This window comes from Panthera onca, chromosome A1 (assembly GCF_046562875.1).
Source record: "Panthera onca isolate mPanOnc1 chromosome A1, mPanOnc1 haplotype 2, whole genome shotgun sequence".
In the NCBI taxonomy this organism is placed as follows: Eukaryota; Metazoa; Chordata; class Mammalia; order Carnivora; family Felidae; genus Panthera; species Panthera onca.
In genome coordinates, this window is record NC_138339.1 from 130,643,675 (window position 1) to 130,668,445 (window position 24,771).

The 24,771-nt window shown below is 34.9% G+C and overlaps 1 protein-coding gene across 3 annotated transcripts in view; it reads left to right on the forward strand.

The window, feature by feature from the left end:
* Positions 1-24,771, forward strand: part of FNIP1 (folliculin interacting protein 1) — a 153,693-nt gene that overhangs the window by 108,836 nt on the left and 20,086 nt on the right. For all 3 annotated transcript variants that reach the window (XM_060637876.3, XM_060637877.3, XM_060637878.3), the window contains 7 exons: positions 1,417-1,552; positions 3,390-3,591; positions 7,352-7,437; positions 15,282-15,428; positions 16,608-16,777; positions 19,896-21,324; positions 22,116-22,284. In XM_060637876.3, the coding sequence (XP_060493859.1) occupies positions 1,417-1,552; positions 3,390-3,591; positions 7,352-7,437; positions 15,282-15,428; positions 16,608-16,777; positions 19,896-21,324; positions 22,116-22,284 (2,339 nt within the window). The remainder of the gene's footprint in view (positions 1-1,416; positions 1,553-3,389; positions 3,592-7,351; positions 7,438-15,281; positions 15,429-16,607; positions 16,778-19,895; positions 21,325-22,115; positions 22,285-24,771) is intronic.

Consider the following 24,771-nt stretch of genomic DNA (forward strand, 5'->3'; position numbering starts at 1 on the left):
CACTTGGGTTGCTTTTATATCTTGGCTATTGTAAATAGTGCTCCTCCTAAACTTAGGAGTGCCTATTTTTAAATTAGTGTTTTTGTTTTCTTTGAGTAAATACCCAGTGGTAGAATTAACTGGATCATATGGTATTTCTGTTTTTAGTTTTCTAAGGAGCCTCCATACTGTTTTCCATAGTGGCTGTACCAGTTTGCTTTCCCATTACATGACAGTTCTTTTCTCTCCATATCCTTGTCAACCCTTGTTATTTCTTATCTTTTTGTTTCTAGCCATTGTGACAGGTATAAGATGATGTGCTTTTAAAAGACATCATTAAATGACATTCAGGCACTTATTTTCAAATAAAACTTTTGTTCTTAAAATCTGTCTGCTGCGTTAAAACTGAATCTTATCAAACCAGCAATTGCACTACTAGGTATTTACCCAAAGAATATAAAAATACTAATTCAAAGGGATACTTGCATGTTTATACAGTTTACAATGCATGTTTATAGCAGCATTATCTACAATAGCCAAATTATGGAAACAGCCCAAGTATACATCAACTGATAAACGGATACAATATGTGGGATGTGTGTGTGTGTGTGTGTGTGTGTGTGTGTGTGTGTGTGTGTATACACATACAATGGGATATTATTCAGCCATAAAAAAAATGAAATCTTGTCATTTGCAAAGACATGGATGGAGCTAGAGAGTATGCTATGTGAAGTAAGTTAGAGAAAGATCAGTATCACTTGATTTCACTCATATGTGGAATTTAAGAAACAAAACAAGTGAACAAGAGGGGAAAAAAAGGGAGGAAGGCAAACCAAGAAACACACTGTTAACTTTAGAGGACAAATTGATGCTTAGGGGAGATGGGTTAAATAGGTGATGGAGATTAAGGAATGCCCTTGTGATGAGCAAGAGGTGTTGTATGGGAGTATTCAATCTCTATATATGTGCACCTGAAACTAATATTACACTGCATGTTAACTAGCTAGAATTTAAATACAAACTTTAAGAAAAATGAAATTAAAAAATTTTTTGAAAAATGGAATCGTAGCATATTTCTTTTAATTTAGGGGCTATTTGGCTATGCTTTGGACACTTATGGCCAAAGAGATAATGCTTTGTTTTAAATGAGCCCTTTCTTCTAAAGTGGGTAGAGTGAGGGTAAGAATATAAAAAGGGGAATGTCTCAGATTCTCTTGCCAACACACTATTGGTATATGATTTTTCTGCTCTTAGACTTTGTTCCAACAATGACGTTTTTTTTTTTTTAATGGAAATTTTTAAGAAGCTCATGAAACAAAATGGAAAATTTGAGTCACTACTGTTAAATTTGTTAAAAAGAAATTTATATTTTTGCTCAGTTTTTATTGACATATTTTTAAATGCTTATATTATACTTGTTTTTATTTTGACTGACAGCATCTCTCAGCAGCTTGCTTATTACACCGTTTCCCTCTCCCAACTCCTCACTTACCCGAAGTTGTGCCAGCAGTTACCAGCGACGTTGGCGACGCAGCCAAACAACAAGTTTGGAGAATGGGGTATTTCCTAGATGGTAAGTTGGAATCTTCACTTTATAATAAAGTAATAAAATTGAATAGTTCCTTAAACACAGTTCTGAAGGCTTTTTTTGTTTTTGTTTTTGTTTTTGTTTTTGAGCCTGGGCTTGTATTTTGTGTATTTTAAGCCTTGAAACTTTTAAAATATATTTTAAATTCAAGTTTTAAGTTTTAACCAGTATTAGGCATACAGTTCAGTGTACCTTCACATTGTTTTGCAACCATCATCACTCTTCATGGTTGGAACTTTTTTATACCCCCAAACGGTACCCATTAAACAGTTAACTCCCTGTTCCTCCTTCCCCTTAGCATCCTGTCATCCTCTGTCGATTTTTTTTTTTTTTGTCTCTTTCAATTTGACTACTATAGATACCTCATATAAGTGGAATCATACAATATTTGTCTTTTTATGTGTGGCTGATTTCATTCAGCATGTCTTTAAGTTTCATCTATGTTGTAGAATGTATCAGGATTTTATTTCTTTTTATGGCTGAATGATATTCCATTGTATGTATATATCATATTTTGTTTATTCACTTATCTGTTGATGGACTTTTGGGTGGCTTCCACCTTTTGGTTTTTGCACGTTATGCTGATATGAATATATGTGTATAAATACCTGTTTGAGTCTCTGCTTTCAATTTTGGGGGTGGGTATACCCAGAAGTGGAATTTTCGGGTGATATGGTAATTCTTTGAATATGTTTTTGAAGAAATGCCATACTGTTTTCCACAGTTGCCATTTTACATTTTTGCCAGTAAGTAGTTATTTTTCTGTTTTTTTTTTTGATAATAGCCATCCTAATGGATGTGAAGTAGTATCTTATTGTGGTTTTGATTTGCATTTCCCTAATGCAGTAATATTCCCTAATATTGCCTAATGGTTAGTGATATTGAGTATATTTTTATGTGCTTATTGGCCATGTGTCTGTCTTTTGGAGAAATATCTATACAAGTGGTTTGCCCATTTTTTAATTAGGTTGTTTTGTTGTTGTTGAGGTGTAGGAGTTCTTTATATATTCTAATATTATTCCCTTATGAGACATATGGTTGGCAGTAATTTCTCCCATTCCATGGGTGGCCTTTTCATTCTGATATACAGTAGTTTTTAATTTTATGTAGTCCAGTTTATCTTTTTTCTTTTGTTGTCTGTATTTTTGGTGTCATATCCAAGAAATAAATGCCAAATTCAGTGTCATAAATCTTTTACCCTATGTTTTTTCCTAAAAGTTTTATAATTGTAACTCTTCTGTTTAGGTGTTTGTTCAGTGTACTCCATGTTTTGATATTTCAGTTTTTCATGTTTCTAATTAGACAAGTTAATTCATTCTTGAAAGATTTTTTTTAAGCCTATGTCAAGTACAGCTTAGATTAAACGTAGTATAAAATTAATGTACGTAGTACAACGTAGATTAAATAAAGTTTCTTGTTTTCTGTTTTAGTTACTCCCTTTAGTCCTTGATTTTTTAAATTTTACTCTTGAATTCAGAAGGAGATACAAGTAGATCGTAGAACAGTGAATTATATCAGAGTCATTTATAACCTTAAAATTAAGGCATTTTAGGTGGATTATGAATTGGGAATTAACTCCTTTTTTTTTAGTGACTTCTAACTAAACAAAAATGTTCCCAATATGACTCTGTTAAAATTTTTTATAAAAATGTGAGTATGAAGGAATAGCCAGTAGATTTTTCATAGACAGTTGAGATACATTTTTAGATTTACTTGATAAAACAGCAGAAGACCTTTAGCTTGTATACATTAAATTAGCAAGGAGATGAAATTGTGAATTTAATTATTTTTTTTATATTAAAAAAAAACATTTATTTTTAAGGTCTATAGAAGAAAGCTTTAATCTGTCAGATGAAAGCTGTGGCCCTAATCCAGGAATTGTGAGGAAAAAGAAGATTGCAATTGGGGTAATCTTTTCATTATCCAAAGATGAAGATGAAAATAACAAATTTAACGAATTCTTTTTTTCACATTTTCCTCTCTTTGAAAGCCACATGAACAAACTAAAGAGTGCAATAGAACAGGTAAGCATAGTCATGTTGCTGGTTTGTTAATGTCCTTTATTTTCCTCTGAATCTTACTCTCCTGGTTTAGTATTATGTTTATTCATCTGGCAGAAAAACTAACAGCCATGGCGCAAGTACACTACCAAGTGCTCTGGAGGTGCAATATAGACTTCAACTGTTATTAAGGACCTTACTGCCTAATAAATGGTATAAAGTCATTCATTCATTCATTTAATAAATGTTTGTGGGCCCATAATGTGGCAAGCAGTAACCTAGTAACTGAAGATAATATGGGGAAAAAGCAGCACTCTTGATCTCATGAGATAGCAAATAAATTAATAGATAAGATTTTTGATGGTAAATACCGTGGAGAAAAATAAAACAGGTTTATAAGGAATGTTGGGTGGAGTTATTGCTCATTTTTTATTGGCTAGTCATGAAGGCTCCTGATAAAATGACATTTGATCCAGAGATATGGAAGAAGTGAGATACAACTATCTGAGGGAAAAATTTCCCAGGCAGGGGCAAAGGCTTTGTGTCAAGAATAATCTTGATGCTTAAGCAAAGAGGAGGCCAAAGTGGCTGGGTTGGAAGTAAGATCAGATTATGTAGGGACTTTTAGGATATCATTGTAAGAGCACTGACATTTACTCTTAAGAAAGATGGGAAACTATTGGAGTTTCAAGCAGAGGAATGACATTATTTATGAGGATTACTCTTATTGCTGGTGGAGAATAGATTTCTAGGGTCAAATGTGGATGTTGCAGTTAGGAGTTTGTTGCAGTGATCCAGGTGAGAGATGGCAGGTACACCAAATTAGTGATGGAATTGGTGAGCAGTGGTTGGATTCTGGATATGTTTTGAAAATTGAGCTAATGAAATTAGCTGATTGACTGAATTAGCTGATGTATGAGAAAGAGAGCAGTTGGCTTGAGATTTTTCATTTAAGCAGTAAGAAGGATGGAGTTGCTAGTACTAAAATGGGAAAGATTAAGATGGAACAGTTTCGGTGGAGGAAAGTCAGCTGATTGTTTGAAATGCCTCCTGGATATTATATGAGTCTAGAGTTTAGGAGAAAGCTCCAGGCTAGACTGTCATCAGTGTATGGATGATCTTTAAAGCCGTGAAACTGAGGGATTAAAAAAAAGTAAAGGAGGTCCTAGACTTGATTTGTGTAGCATTTTAACAGTTAAAATCTGAAGAGTTGAGAAAACCCACAGAAGAAACGGGATTGGCCATTCAAGTAATAGGAAGAAACAAGATAGAGTACTTTTTTAGGGGGAGCCAAGTGAAGGAAGTGTTTTAAGAAGGTAGGACTGATCATTTGTATTTCATGCTGCTGCTAGTGTGTATGATAAATTTGTATAAAGTAAGAAAATTGTGAATACAAGATAGAACATAAGAATAACTAAAAAAGACAAGCAAAGTTGTTAGGAGTCCACAGGAAAGAAAAATTATTTCCTGTTGAGAAGATGTTTCGTTTGGACTACATCTTAAAGCATGTTTATGATTTTTAAACATAAAGTTTTGAAAATTGGATATAGTAGAATAGCAAGGAAAATAGATATACTTGCCACCCAAAAATAACTATGTAACCTTTTGCTCAAAGTCTTACCCAGGCTATTTCTATATATATTGTACTTTTACTTGATTGGTATTGTTATGTGTACATGTTCTTTTTGTTATGTACATATTTTAAAATACCCATCATTGTAGGGGTGCCTGGGTGGTTCATTTGGTTGAATGTCTGACTCTTGATTTTGGCTCAGGTCATGATCTCATGGGTTCATGAGATCGAGCCCTGCATTGGGCTCTGTGCTGATAGTGAGGAGCCTCCTTGAGATTGTCTCTCTCCCTCTCTCCATGCCCCTCTCCTGCATGTGTGTGTGCATGCATGCTCACTCTCTCAAAATAAATAAACATTTAAAAAATTAAAAAAAAAATAAAAACTCATCATTGTAACATACATATTTCTCATGTCATTATAAATCATTCTTAAATATATTTTAGTGGATTTCCTTAAGTAACAATATTTCTATTAGGTTATTTCTTCTTTTTCACAATATAATTACACTGTAGTTAACATCTTGGTGAATTTTTGGAAGACATTCCCAGGAAGTTAAACTAATATATCAGTGGATATAATTAAATTATTAATCCCTTTGATGGTATGTGGAACTAACCACCACTACCATACCAACCAGCCATGGGTCGTATGGCTGCAGAATTAATGGAAACCAGATCTCAAAGAATGCTTGCCATAAGTTTTGACTTTGTTGTTAAAGCTATCTCCAAATTGTGCTTTAGAATATTAATTTACCGGTATGTTTTTTAAAAGAGAGTGGAATAAGAGGCTGTAGAGGGGAAGACCAGTAAGAATGATCTAGAAAGCAGAGGATGCATTTCAGTAACTTATCAATGACTGAGGCTTATCTGCCTCTAGAGAGTACATTGATGTTTGTTATTCACATGAAGTCTGTCAAAGGACAAAGAGATCATTAGCAGTACACTTTTACGGAACAGATGAGTAAAGGCCATTTTTACTTACTTTTTCAGAAGTTAGACCTTGGTGGCATTTTCTTCAGTTGGCTGCTGTCCCTTTTTTAAAGTATGTTGGTTCCAGAGTCTGTACACATACATAATATTTAGTTGTGGCTGAACTGACATTTTGGGTTACAGGGAAAATTGTGAAGTTTTGTATAAAACTTGATATATTCAGTCAATATAGAACTCATTAAAGATTACTTTTTAAATGTTTTAATGTTTTGACCATTTTATAACCTAAAGGTGTACATTGCAGTACTTACAGTCGTTTGGATATTTGTTCAAGTTTAACATCTTATTTCTTATTATAGCTAAAAGGTAAAGCTTAATGAATGAATACCTTTATGTAAGGTTTTGTCTCTGGGCACTTTGAGAATTATTTTGAAGCCTGTGCTACCTTTTGAGATCTGTAATGTAATCTTAATACTTTACTGCTGGTAAAATTAATAACAGTGTTCAATTCTAGCTAAAGAATATTCACTTTTTTATACATTGGGAATCTGTCAACAGTTTGTGAAAACATAAGTAAGTTTTACTTAGTTTTTGGGTATACGTGAACATGATTTCTGACCTTAAAGTAGTCTGATTTCTTAAAAAGATGTTTAAAATTTTTTAAATTGATTTTTAATCATAAAAGTTATGCAGAAGTACATTCCCTTTGAAAAAGCGTAAAAAATTACAAGGTTATTTTTGACATCTGTATCCTAATCCAGATCCCCGTTTTGTTCACCTAAAGCAAGGCCTCTCAACCTTGGCTAAATATGTTTTAAGAAAGCAAATATTACTAATAACTTGTGATATCTTTCAATAGAATCTTGATGTTCTAGGTTTTATAAAAGGTTTACTTAAGAAGCCATTATCTGTGAAATATTAGAGGAAGCCATGAGCTGTTGTTACTGAGTTATCATTGTATCTTGTTCTGTTTGTTAAAAAAAAAAAAGTAGTTTTATATAATCCAGAAACTGTCAATATCATTTTCTCTTTGTATTGATATTCTTTCATTTGACAGAGTAAAAGATTTAACATTAGAAAATTTTGAATTTTGTTATAATTGTTAATGATCAAGGGTACGTACAGTAAAGCCACTGTAAATATATGTGCCTTCTTTACATCTTTCTAGACAAGGTTGGTGGTAAAGTGTTGTGGAAATAAGTGACTTTGTCTTTCACTTTTTTTTTTCTTCAGTGTTTTGCCTGTGATCAGTGTAAGAATTAACTATTTCATTACTTTCAAGGCTATGAAAATGAGCCGGAGATCTGCTGATGCCAGTCAGAGGAGTTTGGCATATAATCGAATAGTTGATGCCCTAAATGAATTCAGGTATGTATTCTCCAGCTTTTCATAATTTAGAGTTGTCTAGCAGTGTATGCAAGATTTATTTAGTTTCTTTAGCTTATTCTAATAAAATTTAATTTTTTGAATTTCTTTGTCCCATGGCCAGATGAGGGTGTATAAATCACTAGGCCATGGCTTTTATGTTATTAAATGTCAAATGGGCTAGGGATTCAGGCACATTTGGGATTCATTAGTGGGATCGTTTTTAGTACCGAACCATTACACACAGCAAATATGAAGAGGAGATCCTCATTCCAGCAGAAATGTGCTTTGTCTTCCCTGTTGGGCTCCTAGAGACTGGTCAAGTGTACCACCAGTAGTTATTATCACCAGTAGTTTATGTATCTGTTTTAGAAAAACTGGCTTAATATTTGTTCATTGATGACTGAATGGTCTATATTGGGGCAGGGATCTCCTGGATTGTTGTTTTAAAAGGACTGTCACATTTTGAAGTGAGAACCTGTTTTAGCTTGTGCTATTTCAGGATTGCTGTGGTAAACTATAGGCATGTCACACACATACACATATACCCACATACCTTTTGTTAATGGAGATTACTAAGGGGTGGTGTATTTAGTAAATTTGACAGTAAGAGAAAACCTGTGTTTGTTTTCAACTTTTTTATTCTTCATTTTTCTCTTACTGTGTTAAAAGTAAACCACAGTGGAAGTGAATCTGGTTTCTTTGTTTTTTTAACCTCTCTCAAAATGAGAGTCTTAATTGCCTGAACAATGTTTTGTATAATATTTGAAACTGAATTACACATAACCATTAAATAGAAATTTCATGGTAAAAATAACCTAACTAATATGGAATGTTTTATCATGTTTTTAATTTATTTAAATTGAGTATACTTTATAGCTGTTGTGTAGTAATCATCCACTGGTCTCAGCTACTGAGAAGGATAAAATTTTCTAGTCATTCATCTTTTATTTACCATAGTTTTTAGGATAAAAGGCATTAAAAGTGAGTTTAAATATCTTCCATTTTTGTTCATTAAATTCAGTGGTTAGGGAATGTGTAGAGAAAAATTAGAGAAATAAATTTCAACCTGTATTCTTTCTTTTTTTGTCTTAGAAGGAAATAACTTGCACAAGTGAAAATTATATTGGAGGTGATAGTTTTACTAATTTATATATATATATGTATATATATATATACATATATATATATACGTATATATATATGTATATATATATATATATATATAAATGGTAGCATATTAACATCTGATAGGAACAAAATCTGTGTCTTAGATCTCAGTTTGATTCTGATGCTTTCTTTGTCTTTTCAGACTGTGTTTATTGTCTTTTAGCAATTTTTTGTTGATACGATATGGTGGCAAGGTGCTGGGAATGGAGGAGGAAGTATTCTATAATCTTGTGCTTTAATCTTAGTTCTTTTTGGTGAGCTTGTTTTTAAGTAATATTTTCATGTAAGGATACAATGAATTGAAATAAAAAATGATTGATTTTGTTAAAACTCAAATTGATTTTGTTTGGAACTTAAAGTATATTAAAAACTTCCAGTTAAAAAGAAAAATGCAGTGCTCAGCTGATCACTAGGCAAATGTAACAAAATGTTTCCCAGACTTGTGGAGTTTGAATCAGGAGGTCTAGAGCCTTGCATTTTTATTTCACAATCTGTGTGGAAATTACTAGGTTAAACTGTTTTCAGGGAAAAAAATTACCAAATCTGTACTACTACAATGTTAGGTATATTTGCAAGCCTTCATTGTACAACCATACAGCAACTGCAGCTGTACAGTTCTGAGAAAGGATGTCATACTCCACATTTGAGAATATTATTTTGAAATAATGACTTTCTGGCCTTGGAAATTCTTGAGAGAGATTATGCGTGCTATGGGAGAAGTTCTTTTGTTTTATTGAAACCAAGACATGTTGAACATTGTAACCTGAAATATTATCAGCTGAGTACCATGGTTATTTATACATTTCTCCTGGTTTACGACAGCTTAGCTCTTCACACATTCCCTTGTAGCTCTGGTCATCTCTGTTTACAGAGCTGAAGAATTTTACTCTAACTGCATAACTCAAAGAAATTCTAGAGTGATTTCTCTATGAGAAATCTGTAAAATATGCCTTTGTCATGAATATAAGTGGTTTTCAAGAAATATGAAAAGTTACAATCTTCTCAGTTTCTAAATTTAATCTGTAATTTGCTTGAAAGTTCACTCAAAGATTCTTAAGAGTTCTGCTTTTCCTGAAGTGGATACTATACCTTTAAAGTAAAAGAAAGGTGCTCTTAATGATTGGTTATTCTGTAAATAATTTTTAAAAATTTTTGTTTCAGTTGAGTTGTTCTGTTGACTTTAGACTGGAATTATTAAAAATATATGTTTGAACAGAACTTTTGCTTATTTGCCTAAACGAATCCTGTAATATTCTTTTTGAGTTTCACATTTTAACTATTACAAGGCAGTGTGAATCTTTGCCCTTGCACTAGAAACTGTTTCTTACATTATTGAGTTGATAGTTTTTTCTCTGCAGTCACAAGCTTTGTGGAAAAAGGCCAAGAGTCCCTATTTTAGGTCTGAGGAAACTCTGCCATTATAGATCCAGTTGAGGTTACCAGAATAGTAATATTGTTATAAGATTCATTCCTAGTAGAATACTGATCTTGCTCTTTGGTTATAAAAATTTTTATTCAAAACAATTTTAAATACCTGTGAGTTAATTGCTATATTATTGGGTAGTACGAAAGGCCTCGTCTTAGAATTTTAATATTGCCTAGAATTTACAGTATGTATGACTTATATAACCATTGAAAATGTAGGTCATAACTGTATACCTTTCCTTTTGTATTAGTTTGATTATTTTACTTCAGTCACTGTACAGATATGAAAGTCTGTAAGTCAGTTAAGCATTCTTACAGAATCTTAAAAATACTTTATAAACTGTTACAATTTTTGTTAGGTCTATCATTAGTACTTTAATATATACATTTAATCCTTGTTACATACAGATTGTACATTTGTGAATTCACCTACTTGCTGAAATTTATTTATGACCTCAAAATATACTCAGTGTTGGGGCGCCTGGGTGGCTCAGTCGGTTGGGCGGCCGACTTCAGCTCAGGTCACGATCTCGCGGTCCGTGAGTTCGAGCCCCGCGTCAGGCTCTGGGCTGATGGCTCAGAGCCTGGAGCCTGCTTCCGATTCTGTGTCTCCCTCTCTCTCTGCCCCTCCCCCGTTCATGCTCTGTCTCTCTCTGTCTCAAAAATAAATAAAAATGTTAAAAAAAAAATTAAAAAAAAAATATACTCAGTGTTTTAATGATCACTTGTAACATGTGCAGAACAGTGAAAAAAATAGAGTAGTCCGATACATTCCTAGATGAGGTTGAACAAGGCATTACTCTGCCTTCTTGTTTCAGCTCTCAATCTGTAAACAAGTATCCTTTTTGCATCTATTTAAAGGCACTTTTTTTTTTTCATTTTGTGCTTTTTGTTAGTGATTTTGCTATTAAAAATCACCCTCGGGGTTCCTGGGTGGCTCAGTCGGTTAAGCTTCCAACTTTGGCTCAGGTCATGATCTCACTGTTTGTGGGTTTGAGCCCCACGTCAGGCTCTGTGCTGACAGCTCAGAGCTTGGAGCCTGCTTTGGATTCTGTGTCTCCCTCTCTAACTGCCCCTCTCCTGCTCACATTCTATCTCTTAAAAATAAACGTAAAAAAAAAAAAAAAAAATCACCCTCGAGTGTACTGCTGAAATGCTATCTAATGTTCCTAAGTGTAAGAAGGCAGTGATGTGCCTTACAGACAAAATACATGTAACCTTCATGAATACCTGAGTTACAGTGCTGTTGGCTGTGAATTCAATGTAAATGAATCAATAGTATATTAAATAAGGTATCTGTAAACAGAAACCCACATAAAACAAGGTTATGTATTGAAGAGCTGACAAAAATGTGATGAGAGACTCACAGGAACCTAACTATGCTATGTATTTTCCCTAGGTAAAGTGATTCATTGTTCACTAATTCATTGTTTGCATCAGCTTTACAGAACATTGCTGCAAATAATGAGAATCTGTCTTAATTTTTAAATTAAATGATTATTAAAAATTAATAGGTAGTTTTTAAAGTATGTGATTATTTGAGACCAGATGATTAATGAATTTGGGGTAGTTGGGAAGAGGAAGGAAATGATTCACATGCATGCAGAAGCCATGATACCTAGACAGACAAGAAGCATGTTTAGTTAGCAGAGCGATTTGGCAAAGTTGAGGTCCTTGGACTCTGACTTAGACTTTCTGCATATCAAAGAAAACTAAATCAGGCCCACAGTTTACTTCCGCCTAAAGTAGTCTTTCATTCTTTAGGGACAGTCAGGAAAAATAAGGGGTCAGGTAACTAAAAATTCTTACCTTTCTTATCACTGAAAATTAGGGCATAATCATTAGGGGAGAGGAGAAGAAAGTACTATTACTTCTAGATTGCTAATAACAACATAGAGTTGTGTATAATGAGAAACTCCATTGCATAATTAATTTATTTGCCTTCTTTGCATTTGATACACTCTGAGGTTGTAGTACCTAGTCTTAAGCATCAAAACATTAAACCTAATGCCCTCAGTGGACCACTATACCAAGGTTAGTGATCTGGCTCTGCCCCATGACACATGGACTTGTAGTAGTCTCTAATATGCTTAAGAAACTCATGGAAAATGAATCGATCAGCTCATTCATTCATTTATACAGTATTTCTTTTCATCAGAAAGTACATTCACATGGTTAAAGACACAAAATATGCTGAGAAATCTAATAATGAAAAAGAAATGAACCATATCCTCTCTTTCCCATCCCCATTCTTACTTCTCAAGAACACTCTGACCTATTTCTTTTATTTACCTCCACATTACTAAACAGTATACTTACTGTAGATATTTCTTGATTTATCAATTTTGGAGCATTTCTAATTCCTGCCGTGAGTTTATACCTGCCTGTTAGGTATAACAGGCCTGTTAGGTATAACAGGCCTGTTAGGCCCTTCAGCTTCAGTATAGCTCTAGCACTAGCTTGAGTTCTGGTAAATTTTCTACTTTCTTTGATTATTTATTTTCCTCTGTCTTCTCTGTCTTGAATTCTTTTTGTTAGGTATATGCCTGAACTGGCCTTTTATGTCTTTTTCATGTTTTCCTTTTTTTGAATGTATCATTTTCTATTTCCTCTGGAGTCATTTTGTGTGAGTGAGTGTGTGTTTCTGTTTTTCTGGTTGTGTCCCTCTCTCCTTGGAGGCTCTCCCTCTATATCAGGATTTGGGTCGCCCTTCCACAGCTGAGAGTGAAGCACTAAAATACAGGTTGGGAGTTCTGTACATAATTAGGCACAAACTGGAGAACTTTACTTTAAGGTGGTGGTTCTGAACCTGTTTTTATTATCACTTCCTGAAGGAGCATATATAAGACATTTTTTTCTCCTAATTGCTGTCCCTTCTTCCCATTAAATTTTAATATCACAAGATTCATTGTGTATCTATTTACATACTGCGAAATCTTCGAATATCGGTAAGGCTTTGAGCAATGTTATTTCTCTGGGCTAGTCAGTTGCTACATCTGTTCTTCTAGTCTCTAGTCATTCTGTGGAAAAATAGGGGGTGCAGAAAGGGGTCATCAGCCATTTATGGACCTTGAATTAGTCTCCCTGTTTACAGTCCTCTATAACTCCTGCCCTAACTTTACCAGGCATTTGTCAGTCTCGAGCCTCTTCTTGTTTCATTGGAGGAGATTAGCTATGTATGTGTCCCCTTCTGTGAGCACTGTAACCCATATCATCATCTACCTTAACACTTCACTTAACATTCCTTTCTGTGTTTTGTGTTCTAGAATTTTATTACATGTATAATTTAAATTTTAAGTCCGATTATTCCCCATTTTTATTTGCTATAGTAATTTATCTGTTGGGGTGCCTGGGTGGCTCAGTCAGTTAAGCTTCTGACTTCAGCTCAGGTCATGATCTTGCAGTCTGTGAGCTCAAGCCCTGTGTCAGGCTCTGTGCTGACAGCTCAGAGCCTGGAGCCTGCTTCAGATTCTGTGTTTCTGTCTTTCTCTGCACCTCCCTTGCTTCATACTCTTGTCACTCTCTCAAAAATAAACAGTTAAAAAGATTTTTTTTAATCTGTCTTCGGATCCTTAACGGGTGTTCATTTGGGACCTCAGAACTGAACGGGATAAACATTGGTGCTCACTTTTCCATCTTACTTGGACATCCTTAATAGGCTTTAAAAATAAACATTTTCAGCTATTCCTAGTTTATATTTGAATCATATTTTTCTCTGTAAAATGCCTGTAATTCTTTTCCATTTGTTTATTTTCAAGTTCTCAGCCATGATATTATGCCCTACCAAGAACTCATTAATGTGACCTGTGTTTGTCACTTTTATCCATTGTAATATATTGTGTTCATGCTGGGTCAAGATTCAGTAAAATTTATACAGGCAAGATAATTCTTTTCCTTTTTTGGGGTTCTAGGTGTTAGAGAATTATGCTTAGGGTGCTTGGGTGGCTCAGTAGGTTCAGCGTCTGACTTCGGCTCAGGTCATGATCTCACCGTTTGTGAGTTTGAGACCTGCGTTGGGGCTCTGTGCTGACACTGTGGAGCCTGGAACCTGCTTTGAGTTCTATGTCTCCTTCTCTCTCTGCCCCTCCCCCACTCTCTTGTGTGCGCTCTCTCAAAAATAAACATTAAAAAAATTTAAAAAAAAAGAATTATGCTGAAGTAGGTATTAGACCTATGGAGATCTCAGATAACTTTCTAGAGTTGTACTTTCTAATATAGTAGCCATTAGCCATATGTGGATACTTGAATTGTTTTTTGGTACTTAATTTAAATAAAATTAAAGTTAAAATCAATTAGTCATACTGACCACATTTTAAGTGTTAAGTAATCACATATGACTAGTGGGTGCCATCTTGGACAGCACAGATACAGAACATTCCCATCACTGTGGAAAAAAAGGTTCTATCACATAGCACTGTTCTAGAGAGTAGAAAGTAGGACACAGTTCTGTATCTTCCAAAAGATCAACTAGTTTCTTAAGCCTCAGCTTTGTAGCATTTGCTTAATCTGAGTGTATAGGACTTGGCTGAATAGATATTAATGTGGAAGTAAAATGATTAATATTTTAAAGGTGTCCTTGAAGCCTTAAGGAGCCTTAAGCCTTAAAGGTGTAATTCATGGGTCTAGCTGTTGTCTAAGTAAATGCAAGAGAGAGCCAGAAAAGCGTCATCATAATTGTGCAATAATGCTTTCTTCTGTTGATTCAAGGAAAAACATCAGAAGATTGAAAGTCATAAAATACAGAGTGCAGATATAGTGTCCTTAGAACTTTACTAAAGAGTCTCAGCATAGGCAACAAAATGATGCCAATAAACTATTGTTTTGAGTGGGTGTATGGATAAGCTATTATCCAATACAGAGTATTTTTCTCCTCTAGGTTGTTGATTATTTGCATTATATTTAAGTATGGCATATACCTTACAAACGAAGAACTGGAAGGGGTTTAGAAATTATCTGGTTCTATACTTTCATTTTTATGGGTGGCAGAAACTGATGCCTAAAGTAGGGAAGTAATTTACCCAAGAGCACACAGTCATCAGGGGCAGAGACTGCATCAGAACCATCATATATTGAGTTCATGTGCAGAGCATTCCTGTGTTACTATGCTGGTGACAAAGAAGGAATGACTTGATTGATTTTGTCCTTTTGAAAGTTTTTATAATCTACCTGTGAGGCCCAACCTGACAATATAAACTTTAAGAGTATGTAGTTCTGGGAACTATGAATTTCATAATGTGTTTTCCTCTTTTTAGAACAACAATTTGTAATCTTTATACAATGCCACGAATTGGAGAGCCTGTCTGGCTTACAATGATGTCGGGGACTCCAGAAAAAAACCAGCTTTGTCATCGTTTCATGAAGGAGTTCACATTTCTAATGGAAAATGCTTCCAAAAATCAGTATGGCTTTCTCTCTTTCTTTTTGTATATCTATCTTAGTTATTATTTACTATAACGTGATTATCTATATTTTGATCAAACTCAGTTACAAAAGTGAAATAATTAACTGTTATCCCGTGATTATCTATATTTTGATCAAACTCAGTTACAAAAGTGATTTAAATAATTAACTGTTATCCTTGGAATTATTTCATATTATTAATAACCAAAACTGAATTCCAAAAGATAGTTAAGAGATAGGATATGGAGTGCCCTGCATGGCTCAGTTGGTTAAGTGTCCGACTTTAGCTCAGGTCATGATCTCATGGTTTGTGAGTTAGAGCCCCACATGGGGCTGCTGTCACCTTGGAGCCTGCTTCAGATCCTCTGTCTCCCCCTCTCGCTGCCCCTCCCCTGCTTCTGTTTTCTTTCTGAAAAATAAACAGTTTTTAAATATTAAAAAAAGAGATAAGATATAGAAGTCCACAGAATATTATGAATGAAAAACTGTAAAAAGATCTTTAATTATGTGTTAACTTAAGGACTTAAAGTTCCTGACAACAATTCTCTGCGGCTTCCCATTGTTTGGTGAGTCGTATCCACTTACAGTTTCATTCTATAGAAAATAAGTAAAACAAACAAACAAACAAACAAACAAAAAAACCCAAAACAAAACAAAAACAAACGAAGTGCCAGGATTCCAGTGATACATATTTAATGTGATCTTTTATCATACTTTTTCTTCTAACCATTACATCAGATTCCTAGAATCCAGATGAATAATTTAGATGTTTTATTCTTTTAGATGGTAGACAAAATTTGCTTAAAATGTTCCTTCATTTTCCTATTCAGTAATATGGAAATATATAGACTTGTTGGTTGATTCATTAATTTTGCAGAAACTAGTTTTTCAAGTAAAATGGTAGTTTTGTTTTGTAATTATGATCAGAAATAGCCCTGTGTGAATATTGCTTTTATTTCAAGGATTTTTTTTAACCCCTACCCAACCAAAAACTTTGTTAATATTTATTTTCATCCAGGTGATATGTCTTTTCTTTTTCTTTTCTTCTTTCCTCTCCTTTTTTAATGCTGTTTGGCTACATGAGAATATGTAGTCTCTTTACTTTATTCTCTTGCTGCATTTTACATTAGGTCTAATGAAGGCAATTTGGAATATGATAGCTGTGTTTTTGTTTTCAGATTCTTGCCAGCACTCATTACTGCAGTTCTGACCAATCATCTTGCCTGGGTTCCAACAGTCATGCCAAATGGACAACCACCTATAAAAATATTTTTAGAAAAACATTCCTCTCAGAGTGTGGACATGTTGGCAAAGACTCATCCATATAACCCACTTTGGGCACAACTAGGTATGTCTGAAAACCCTTATGTTATGCATAATACTTAGACTTTTGTGTAACTGTCTGGAGTTACTTTATAGCAAAAACAAAAGTAAAGAAATAAGATGTTCTCTTTTACCTCCTCCATTCTAAAGCACTTCTTTACTTGTCCTTTCATGTCTTATTCCCATATTAAGTGGTATCTGTTCCTTAGAGATATAGAACTGCAGTGGGAACAAGAGAAGAAGCAGGATGAAGACTGGTTTACTAGTAACTTCAGGGTCTTGAGGGTGTTTTACATTACATACTTTTCCTGGGAAGCATGGATCAGAGTCACTTGTGATAGCTAGACTAAATCTGGTTAACTGAGAGGCAACCCTTGGGGTTCCTGTTTTCCACTTTTGTTTTTTTGTTGAGTAGTTTTGGAAAATGTTTCCATTAGTGCAAGGCCCTGTTAAAAAAATGAATAACTGAGGAGAGGGGATAGTTGATTAGTTGACGGTCACTTGGCAGGCATTGTAGCATGATGCTTAAAAGTGCAGGCTGTGAGGGCAGGCTGAGGGTGGCTCAGTTGGTTAAGCATCTGACTTCAGCTCAGGTCATGATTTTGCGGTCCGGGAGTTTGAACCCTGTGTCAGGCCCTGTGCTGACAGCTCAGAGCCTGGAGCCTGTTTTGGATTTTATGTCTTCCTCTCTTTCTTCCCCTCCCCTACTTACGCTCTGTCAGTCAAAAATGAATAAATGTTTAAAAAAATTTTTTAAAAAAGGACAGGCTGTGAGTTAGGCAGACCACGTTTGGATTGTAGTCTCTTTGTTTACAAATTGGGGATAATAATAATAGATAGTACATACTTCATAAAGATGTGGAAATTAAATAAAATAATATGTGTAAAGTGCTTAGAACAGTGTGAGGTAAATATGGCTGCTGTTACTCCTGCTCTTACTCTATTGCTGTTAGGGCATGGGGGAGGAGTCCAATGAGAACATTTTGATGACTTGGTAGAAACTTCCCTTAGGTTGTGTTGATGAGTGAGCTTGTCCTGCAGGTGGTCATGTAACTTATTCATGTAACTTCCCTTCTTTTCTCTTTCTTCCCTCTCTTCCTTCTTCCTTTACTTTCATCTAGTTAATCGTGGAATAATTGACATACAGCCAACACATGTATAAAACACACAATTTTGTAAGTTTTGATATATATGTCAAAATATGAATGCCTCTGAAACCATTACCAAAATGAGGATGGTAAACATACCCATCGCTTCCAAAAGTTTCCTCATGTAATCTCTCCCTCCTTTCCCTACCTACTCTCCCTACTCACCTTCCTTTCCATACCCAGGCAGCTGTTGGTCTGCTTTCTGTCACCATAGATTACTTTGCAATTCTAGATATAAATGGAATCATACAGTACATGGTTTTTTTTCTGTCTGACTTTTTTCATTCAACATAATTACTTTGAGATTCACCTATGTTGTATATATTCATAGTCAATCCCTTTGTTATGCTAGGTAGTTTTCCATTATATGGATATTAACTTTTTTCAAATCAAGTATTCAGTGGTATTTTTTTATTTGGACATATCAAATTTATTTTCAAGTCTACAATCATTTATTGAGTGCATGATGTATGTAAGGTCCTGTGCAAAGAATATTGGGGGTATGAAAGGTGAAATGTAGTTCTTGGTATCAAGAAGTGGATAGTTTATTACTGAAGGTAATAAATAGAACAATAATAATAACAATGACAAATTATCGTCAACAAATACGGGGATAATTCAAAGAGGAACTGTAAGAGAAATGAAAAGTTGAGTGAGAGTTCAGTTAGGGAAGTTTACTTTTGCCCAAGAGAGGATGCTTGGGTGGAAAGCTTTGGAGTGGCAGAGATAACAGGGGAAATGGTAAGTACATAGCATGAGGAAAAGGGGTCTTCATGTTAAAAGTGCTGAGTAGAATGAGTGTTTCATCTTATGTAGTTTGCTTTAAGTGGGACTTTGTGTGAATAATGATGAAAAAGGGTAACTATAAGAAAATAAACCTAGAAAAGTAAAGTAGAACCAGTCATGAAAGTCTCATTTGCCATGCCAGAACAGTTCAGTTTATTTGGTAATTTGTGGGAACCTTAAGAGTAGTTTTGAATAGTGGCATGATGGCATTAGAGCCAGTGTATTAACCAGAGGGGAAGAATTGTCATTATATTGTTTATAGCATATATTTATTTGAGACCTGTTTATGTTTAAACAATGTAGAGGTTAAGTTTTAAAGTGTATATGCAAACAACATGCTAAAATTGAATTAAATTTAAATTAATGACTGTATTCTCCATTTTTAAGTGTACTTTGGCAACTGTGTCTTCTAATTTGAGCTATAGCATAAATACAGAAATTTATATTGATGACTCTTAGGTTCCTCTCCTCCCCTTTTTTATGTAATGGCTGTTTATGTCTCACATGGATGTAAAAGTGAAAATGAACTACATGGCTAAATGTGTTGCCCTTTCTTTTCCTCTTAGGTTAGTTAGGTCTCACTCTTCTGGTCCTTTCTGGTCTTTTCTGAGTACTCAACCCTTTAGGGAATGGAAGGGGAAATGGGCTTTTCAAAAGCTAGTTTTGGGTCCTCGGTAGGGCAATAAAAGTTATTGTTCAGGGATGTGATTTAAATCAAGAAAGATCAGATATGTGATGTGACTACTCCAGTTCTGCTCCATTCTACCATTGCTTCCTTTTTTCCTTGCCCCCCCAGTAGAGGTTTTGCTTTTTCTTCTCTGCTTTGAGTGCAGCTATAGAATCCTTTTGCACATAGTCCTTAGGTAGAGCTTCTCTATCCCAATGAAGTGCTCTGTGTGAGGACTGGCACCGAGAATATTCTTGATAAATGTGAGTGTCACAATTGACTCTTTGGTTGAAGTTTCAGAACCAGTAGCTGCCTAAGGAGGAATCTGGAAAACCTCTCTGTTCACCTTTCTCTTTGGCTAACAAAGAGATTCATTCATCTTATCATATCCTCCTGAATAGTCGCTCACGTATGAAAGAACTAAGAGTAAAACCTGAGCTAGCCCTCATAAAATAAGATTAGCTTTCTGATCATTGAAAATAGCCTGCTTAGTTAGCTACATGAATAGACGATGTGTCCATTAACTGGTTTTTCCATTTCAGGGGACTTGTATGGCGCTATTGGCTCTCCTGTACGGTTGGCAAGGACTGTAGTGGTTGGCAAACGACAAGACATGGTCCAGAGGCTGCTTTATTTTCTTACTTATTTTATAAGATGCTCTGAACTTCAAGAAACCCATCTTTTAGAAAATGGAGAAGATGAAGCCATCGTTATGCCAGGCACTGTAATTACTACCACTTTGGAGAAAGGTGAAATAGAAGAATCTGAGTATGTGCTTATCACAATGCACAGAAACAAAAGCAGTTTGCTCTTTAAAGACCCAGAAGAAACAAGGACTCCTAATTGTAACTGTAAATATTGCAGTCGTCCACTCCTGGGACAAAATATGGAGAATGTTTCACAACAAGAGACAGAAGAGATTCAAAACAGCTCTAAGGAGCTACTAGGAATTTCAGATGAGTGCCGTATGATTTCTCCCTCTGACTGCCAAGAAGAAAATGTTGTTGATGTTAAACAGTTCAGAGATAAATTAAGAACTTGCCTTGACACCAAGTTGGAGACCGTTGTTTGCACAGGATCTGCTCCAGTAGACAAATGTGCCTTGTCAAAATCAGGCTTAGAGCCAGCAGAGGAAACATGGCATAATGAGGATTTGCTGGGTTCAGGTAATCACACAGGCAAAGTGTTGAGATCCACGGGAATGGTTGTGGAAAAAAAACCTCCAGATAAGCTTGTGACTGCTGCATTTTCTTGTGAAGCATCCCAGACAAAGGTTACTTTCTTAATTGGAGATTCTATGTCACCTGACTCAGATACTGAACTCAGGAGTCAGGCAGTGGTGGATCAGATTACCAGGCACCACACCAAGCCACTGAAGGAAGAAGGAGAGGCTGTTGTTGATCAGCAGCATCAAGAAACTAAACAAACAACTAAGGACCAATCCGGAGAGTCTCCTATACCAAACGTAGTTTCTGGAGAGCCCTGTGAACTTCCCTGTTGGAATCATTCAGATCTAGAAAGCATGAGCTTATTTGATGAATATTTTAATGATGATTCAATTGAAACTAGGACTATTGATGATATTATTGCAGTTAAAACAAGTACAGACAGTAAAGAACACTGCTGTATGTTAGAATTTTCAAAAGGATTGTGTACTACAAATAGCAAACAGAACAGTGAATTTTGTAAATGTGTAGAAACAGTTCACCAAGATCCATGTAAAACCTGCTTTCCTCAGCAGGACCAAAGAGATAAACTCTCCATTCTTGTCCCCCATGGGGATAAAGAGACTTCAGAGAAAAAAATTGCTATAGGAACTGAATGGGACATTCCAAGGAATGAAAGTTCAGATAGTGCCCTTGGGGATAGTGAAAGTGAAGATGCAGGTCATGATATGACTAGACAAGTAAGCAGTTATTATGGAGGAGAGCAAGAAGATTGGGCAGAAGAAGATGAGATACCTTTTCCTGGGTGAGTAAGAAGTTTTAACCTATAATAGACTCCCTCTAAATATGTACCATTCTTTTGTTTAGTTGGTCTTTAATATAAAAGAAGAGATCATTGTCCTGGACAGATTTTCTTTTATTATCATGTGCTCTTACTCATAGGAAAGATTAAAGGCTAAGCCCTCCAGGCACCCCAGAAAGGCTCAATGAAGGCATTAAAGACAAGTATATTTGTGTGTGGGAAATTCTTTACTGCTTAGGAGTTTTCAAGCCATTAAAGAATGAATTCTGCCCCCAAATATATGCTGAGCCCAGCAACTAGAGAGAGGTAATCACGGAGAAGGTGGGAAATGGCTATTGGAAATAAATTTGGCCAAGACTGAAAGGAAAAACAGGGAATGATACTCTCAGTCAAATATACAAGGAGTAGATTTGTATTTGAGAAATGTTATATTCCAAGCTTTGGGTTTGTGATGTATTTAACTACTTTGTTTTGAATGATGGTTTTCATTTTCTGATTGTATTAAGAATGTATTAAGAATGTCCCAAACGACAGCATTCCTGATGACTGTTAAGAAAGGTTTATACTTACCTCCTTACATAGCTGTTCATGTACCCTCTTTTCTTGATAGGAAGGATTACTTTGTGATCTGATTGATCACTTAGGCCAGTTTTTACTTAACGATGATTTTACTCTATATTTTATAGAAAATGATGGTACTAGAAATATGGAGTAGTAGAGTCCAAGAAGTTTTTTATTGATACAATATGTTTGTTACTAATTAGATATTTCTTCTTTTGGGACTTTTATTCCAGGTCAAAGTTAATTGAAGTGAGTGCTGTTCAGCCCAACATTGCCAACTTTGGGAGGTCCTTGTTGGGTGGCTACTGCTCATCTTATGTGCCTGACTTTGTTCTTCAAGGAATTGGTAGTGATGAGAGGCTCCGTCAGTGTCTGGTGTCAGATTTGTCTCATGCTGTGCAGGTGAGTTACCTTCCCTGCTCTTGAATGTATTTAGAATGAACTTTGTTTACTGACAGAACCCCAAATTATCTTGTATTTTTGGTCATACTTTACTATGTACCAGTCACTGTACTCTGAATCTGTCACTTTTGCACCTGCATGTTTGTGCCTGTCACCATGAAAGCAAGTAGAGAGTTTCAGGAATCTATGCAAACAGAAATGTGAAATACGGAGAGTATTATATATATTTATGGATGTTCATCATCAGATAATTTATGGTATCAAAAAAATTGTAAATGCTTAAATGTGAATGCAGTTATTTTCTTAATTTCATTTTCAGATTGTTCATTGCTTGTATATAGAAGTACATTTGATTTTTGTATATTGATCTTACATTCATCTGCCCTGCTGAACTCATTTATTAGTTACTAAAGTTTTGTGTCTGTATTCCTTAGGTTTTTCTACATATAGGTTCATGTCATCAATGAATAGACAGTTTTACATTTTCCTTTCCAGTGTGGATACATTGTGTCTTTCTTGCCTGATTTTACAGCCTAGAACCTTCACTAGAGTTGCATAGAAGCGCTGATAGTGGACAGACTTGTCTTTTTCCTGATATTAGGGGGAAACATCAAGTCTTTCATTGTTTAGTATGATGTTAGCTGTAGGATTCTTATAGATGCCCTTTATCAGATGGAAAAAGTTTCCTTCTATTCCTAGTTTTTTCATCCCCCCCACCTTTAAATGATCATTTGGTTTTCTTCTTTAAACTGTTAATGTGATAGATTACATTGATTGATTTTTAGATGTTAACCAACTCTTGTATTCCTGGGAAAAAAATCCCATATAGTTCTTTTATATATTACTGGATATGATTTGCTAATATTTTGTTACGGATTTTGGAATCTGTATTCACGAGGGATATTAGTCTGTAGTTTTGTTGTGATATATTTGTGTAGCTTTAATATCAGAATAATATTTGCCTTATGGAATGAGGTGGGACATATTCCTTTCCCTGTTTCCTGGAAGAGTTTCTGGAAAATTGGTATTATTTTTTTCTCCAAATGTTTGATAGAATTCACCTGTGAAGTAATTTGGACCTGGACTTTGTAAAATAAGAATTTTTAAATTACTCATTCAACTTCTTGTTCCAGATCTATTCCAATTTTCTATTTCTTCCTGAGTCAATTTTGATAATTTTTGTCTTTCTAGGAATTATTTACATTTAAGTGATCTGATTTATTAGTTGGGATAAGATGGTTCATATCCCCCTTCTTTCATTCCTGATTCTTACAATCTGTGTTTTTCCTTTTTTTTTCCCCTCCTAAAAGTGGAATATTGCAAAGAAGAGTTCATTCATGGTTTGACTTCCTAATAGTTATTTTGGGCCCTTATGTATCAAAGATGAATAGGCTGTGGCCCATGGGACAATAGGCTCGTTACATTGGAACATGACCACACCCATTTCTATATTCTGTGACTGTTTTCTTGCTTCACCAGCAGAGTTGAGTCATTGAAACAGAGACCTTATAGTCCTTAAAGCCTAAAATATTTTTTTTCTTTATAGAAAAAGTTTGCTGATTCCTTATCCTTGTGTGTTTTGTTCAACTTTTGTTTTCACTGAGTTTTCTCTCTTTTTCTGTCTTTTGTTTCATTGTTTCCTATCCTAATCTTTATTATTGCTTCCCTCTGCTTGCTGTGAATTTAGTTTGCTCTTTTTTGTTAAGGTGGAAGCTTAGGTTATTAATTTGAAGCATTCTTTCTTTTCAAATGTATGCATTTAGCTCTAAATTGTCCTCTGAGCACTACTTTACCCAAAGTTCATAGATTTTGACGTGTTGTTTTTGTTTTCATTCACTTCAAAATATTTTCAAATTTGTCTTCCCATTTCTTTGACCCAGGGGTTATGTAGAAGTATGTTTTTAATCCCCATATATTTGTAGAATTCTTAAATTTCCTTTTCTTGATTCCTAAATTAGTTCCATTGTGGTCAGAGACCAAACGTATGATTTTAGTCCTTTTAAATTTATTGAGTCTTGTTTTATGGCCCAGCATGTGGTGTATCTTGTTCGATGTGTGGTTGAAAAAAACAGTCAGCTGTTGTTGGGCAGAGTGTACTATAGATGTCCAGTCAAGTTGGTTGATGGCTTATTTAGGTTTCTATGTCCTTGCTGATTTTGTCTAGTTGTTCCATTGTTTAGTGAGCATGGAGTATTGAAGTCTCCACCTTTGTTGAATTTTCTGTCTCTTTCTTTAATCCCATGTATCACTCTAATAATTTTTTTAACAAAACCTTCCCCCTTTCCCCTGTGAGAACAACAGCAACAAGGAATAGAGAAAGTCAACGGGGAAATCATGAGTGAGAAAATATGGCTCAGTGAGCAAGCAGTCCTTTAATTATTAGCCAGAAAGGTTTAAACCTGTTGTGTTGGTAGTAAATTATCTAAAGTTGTAAACTTTGGTGTTTTATTATATAGTAGGGAAATTATGAAAAATCTAGATAAAAAC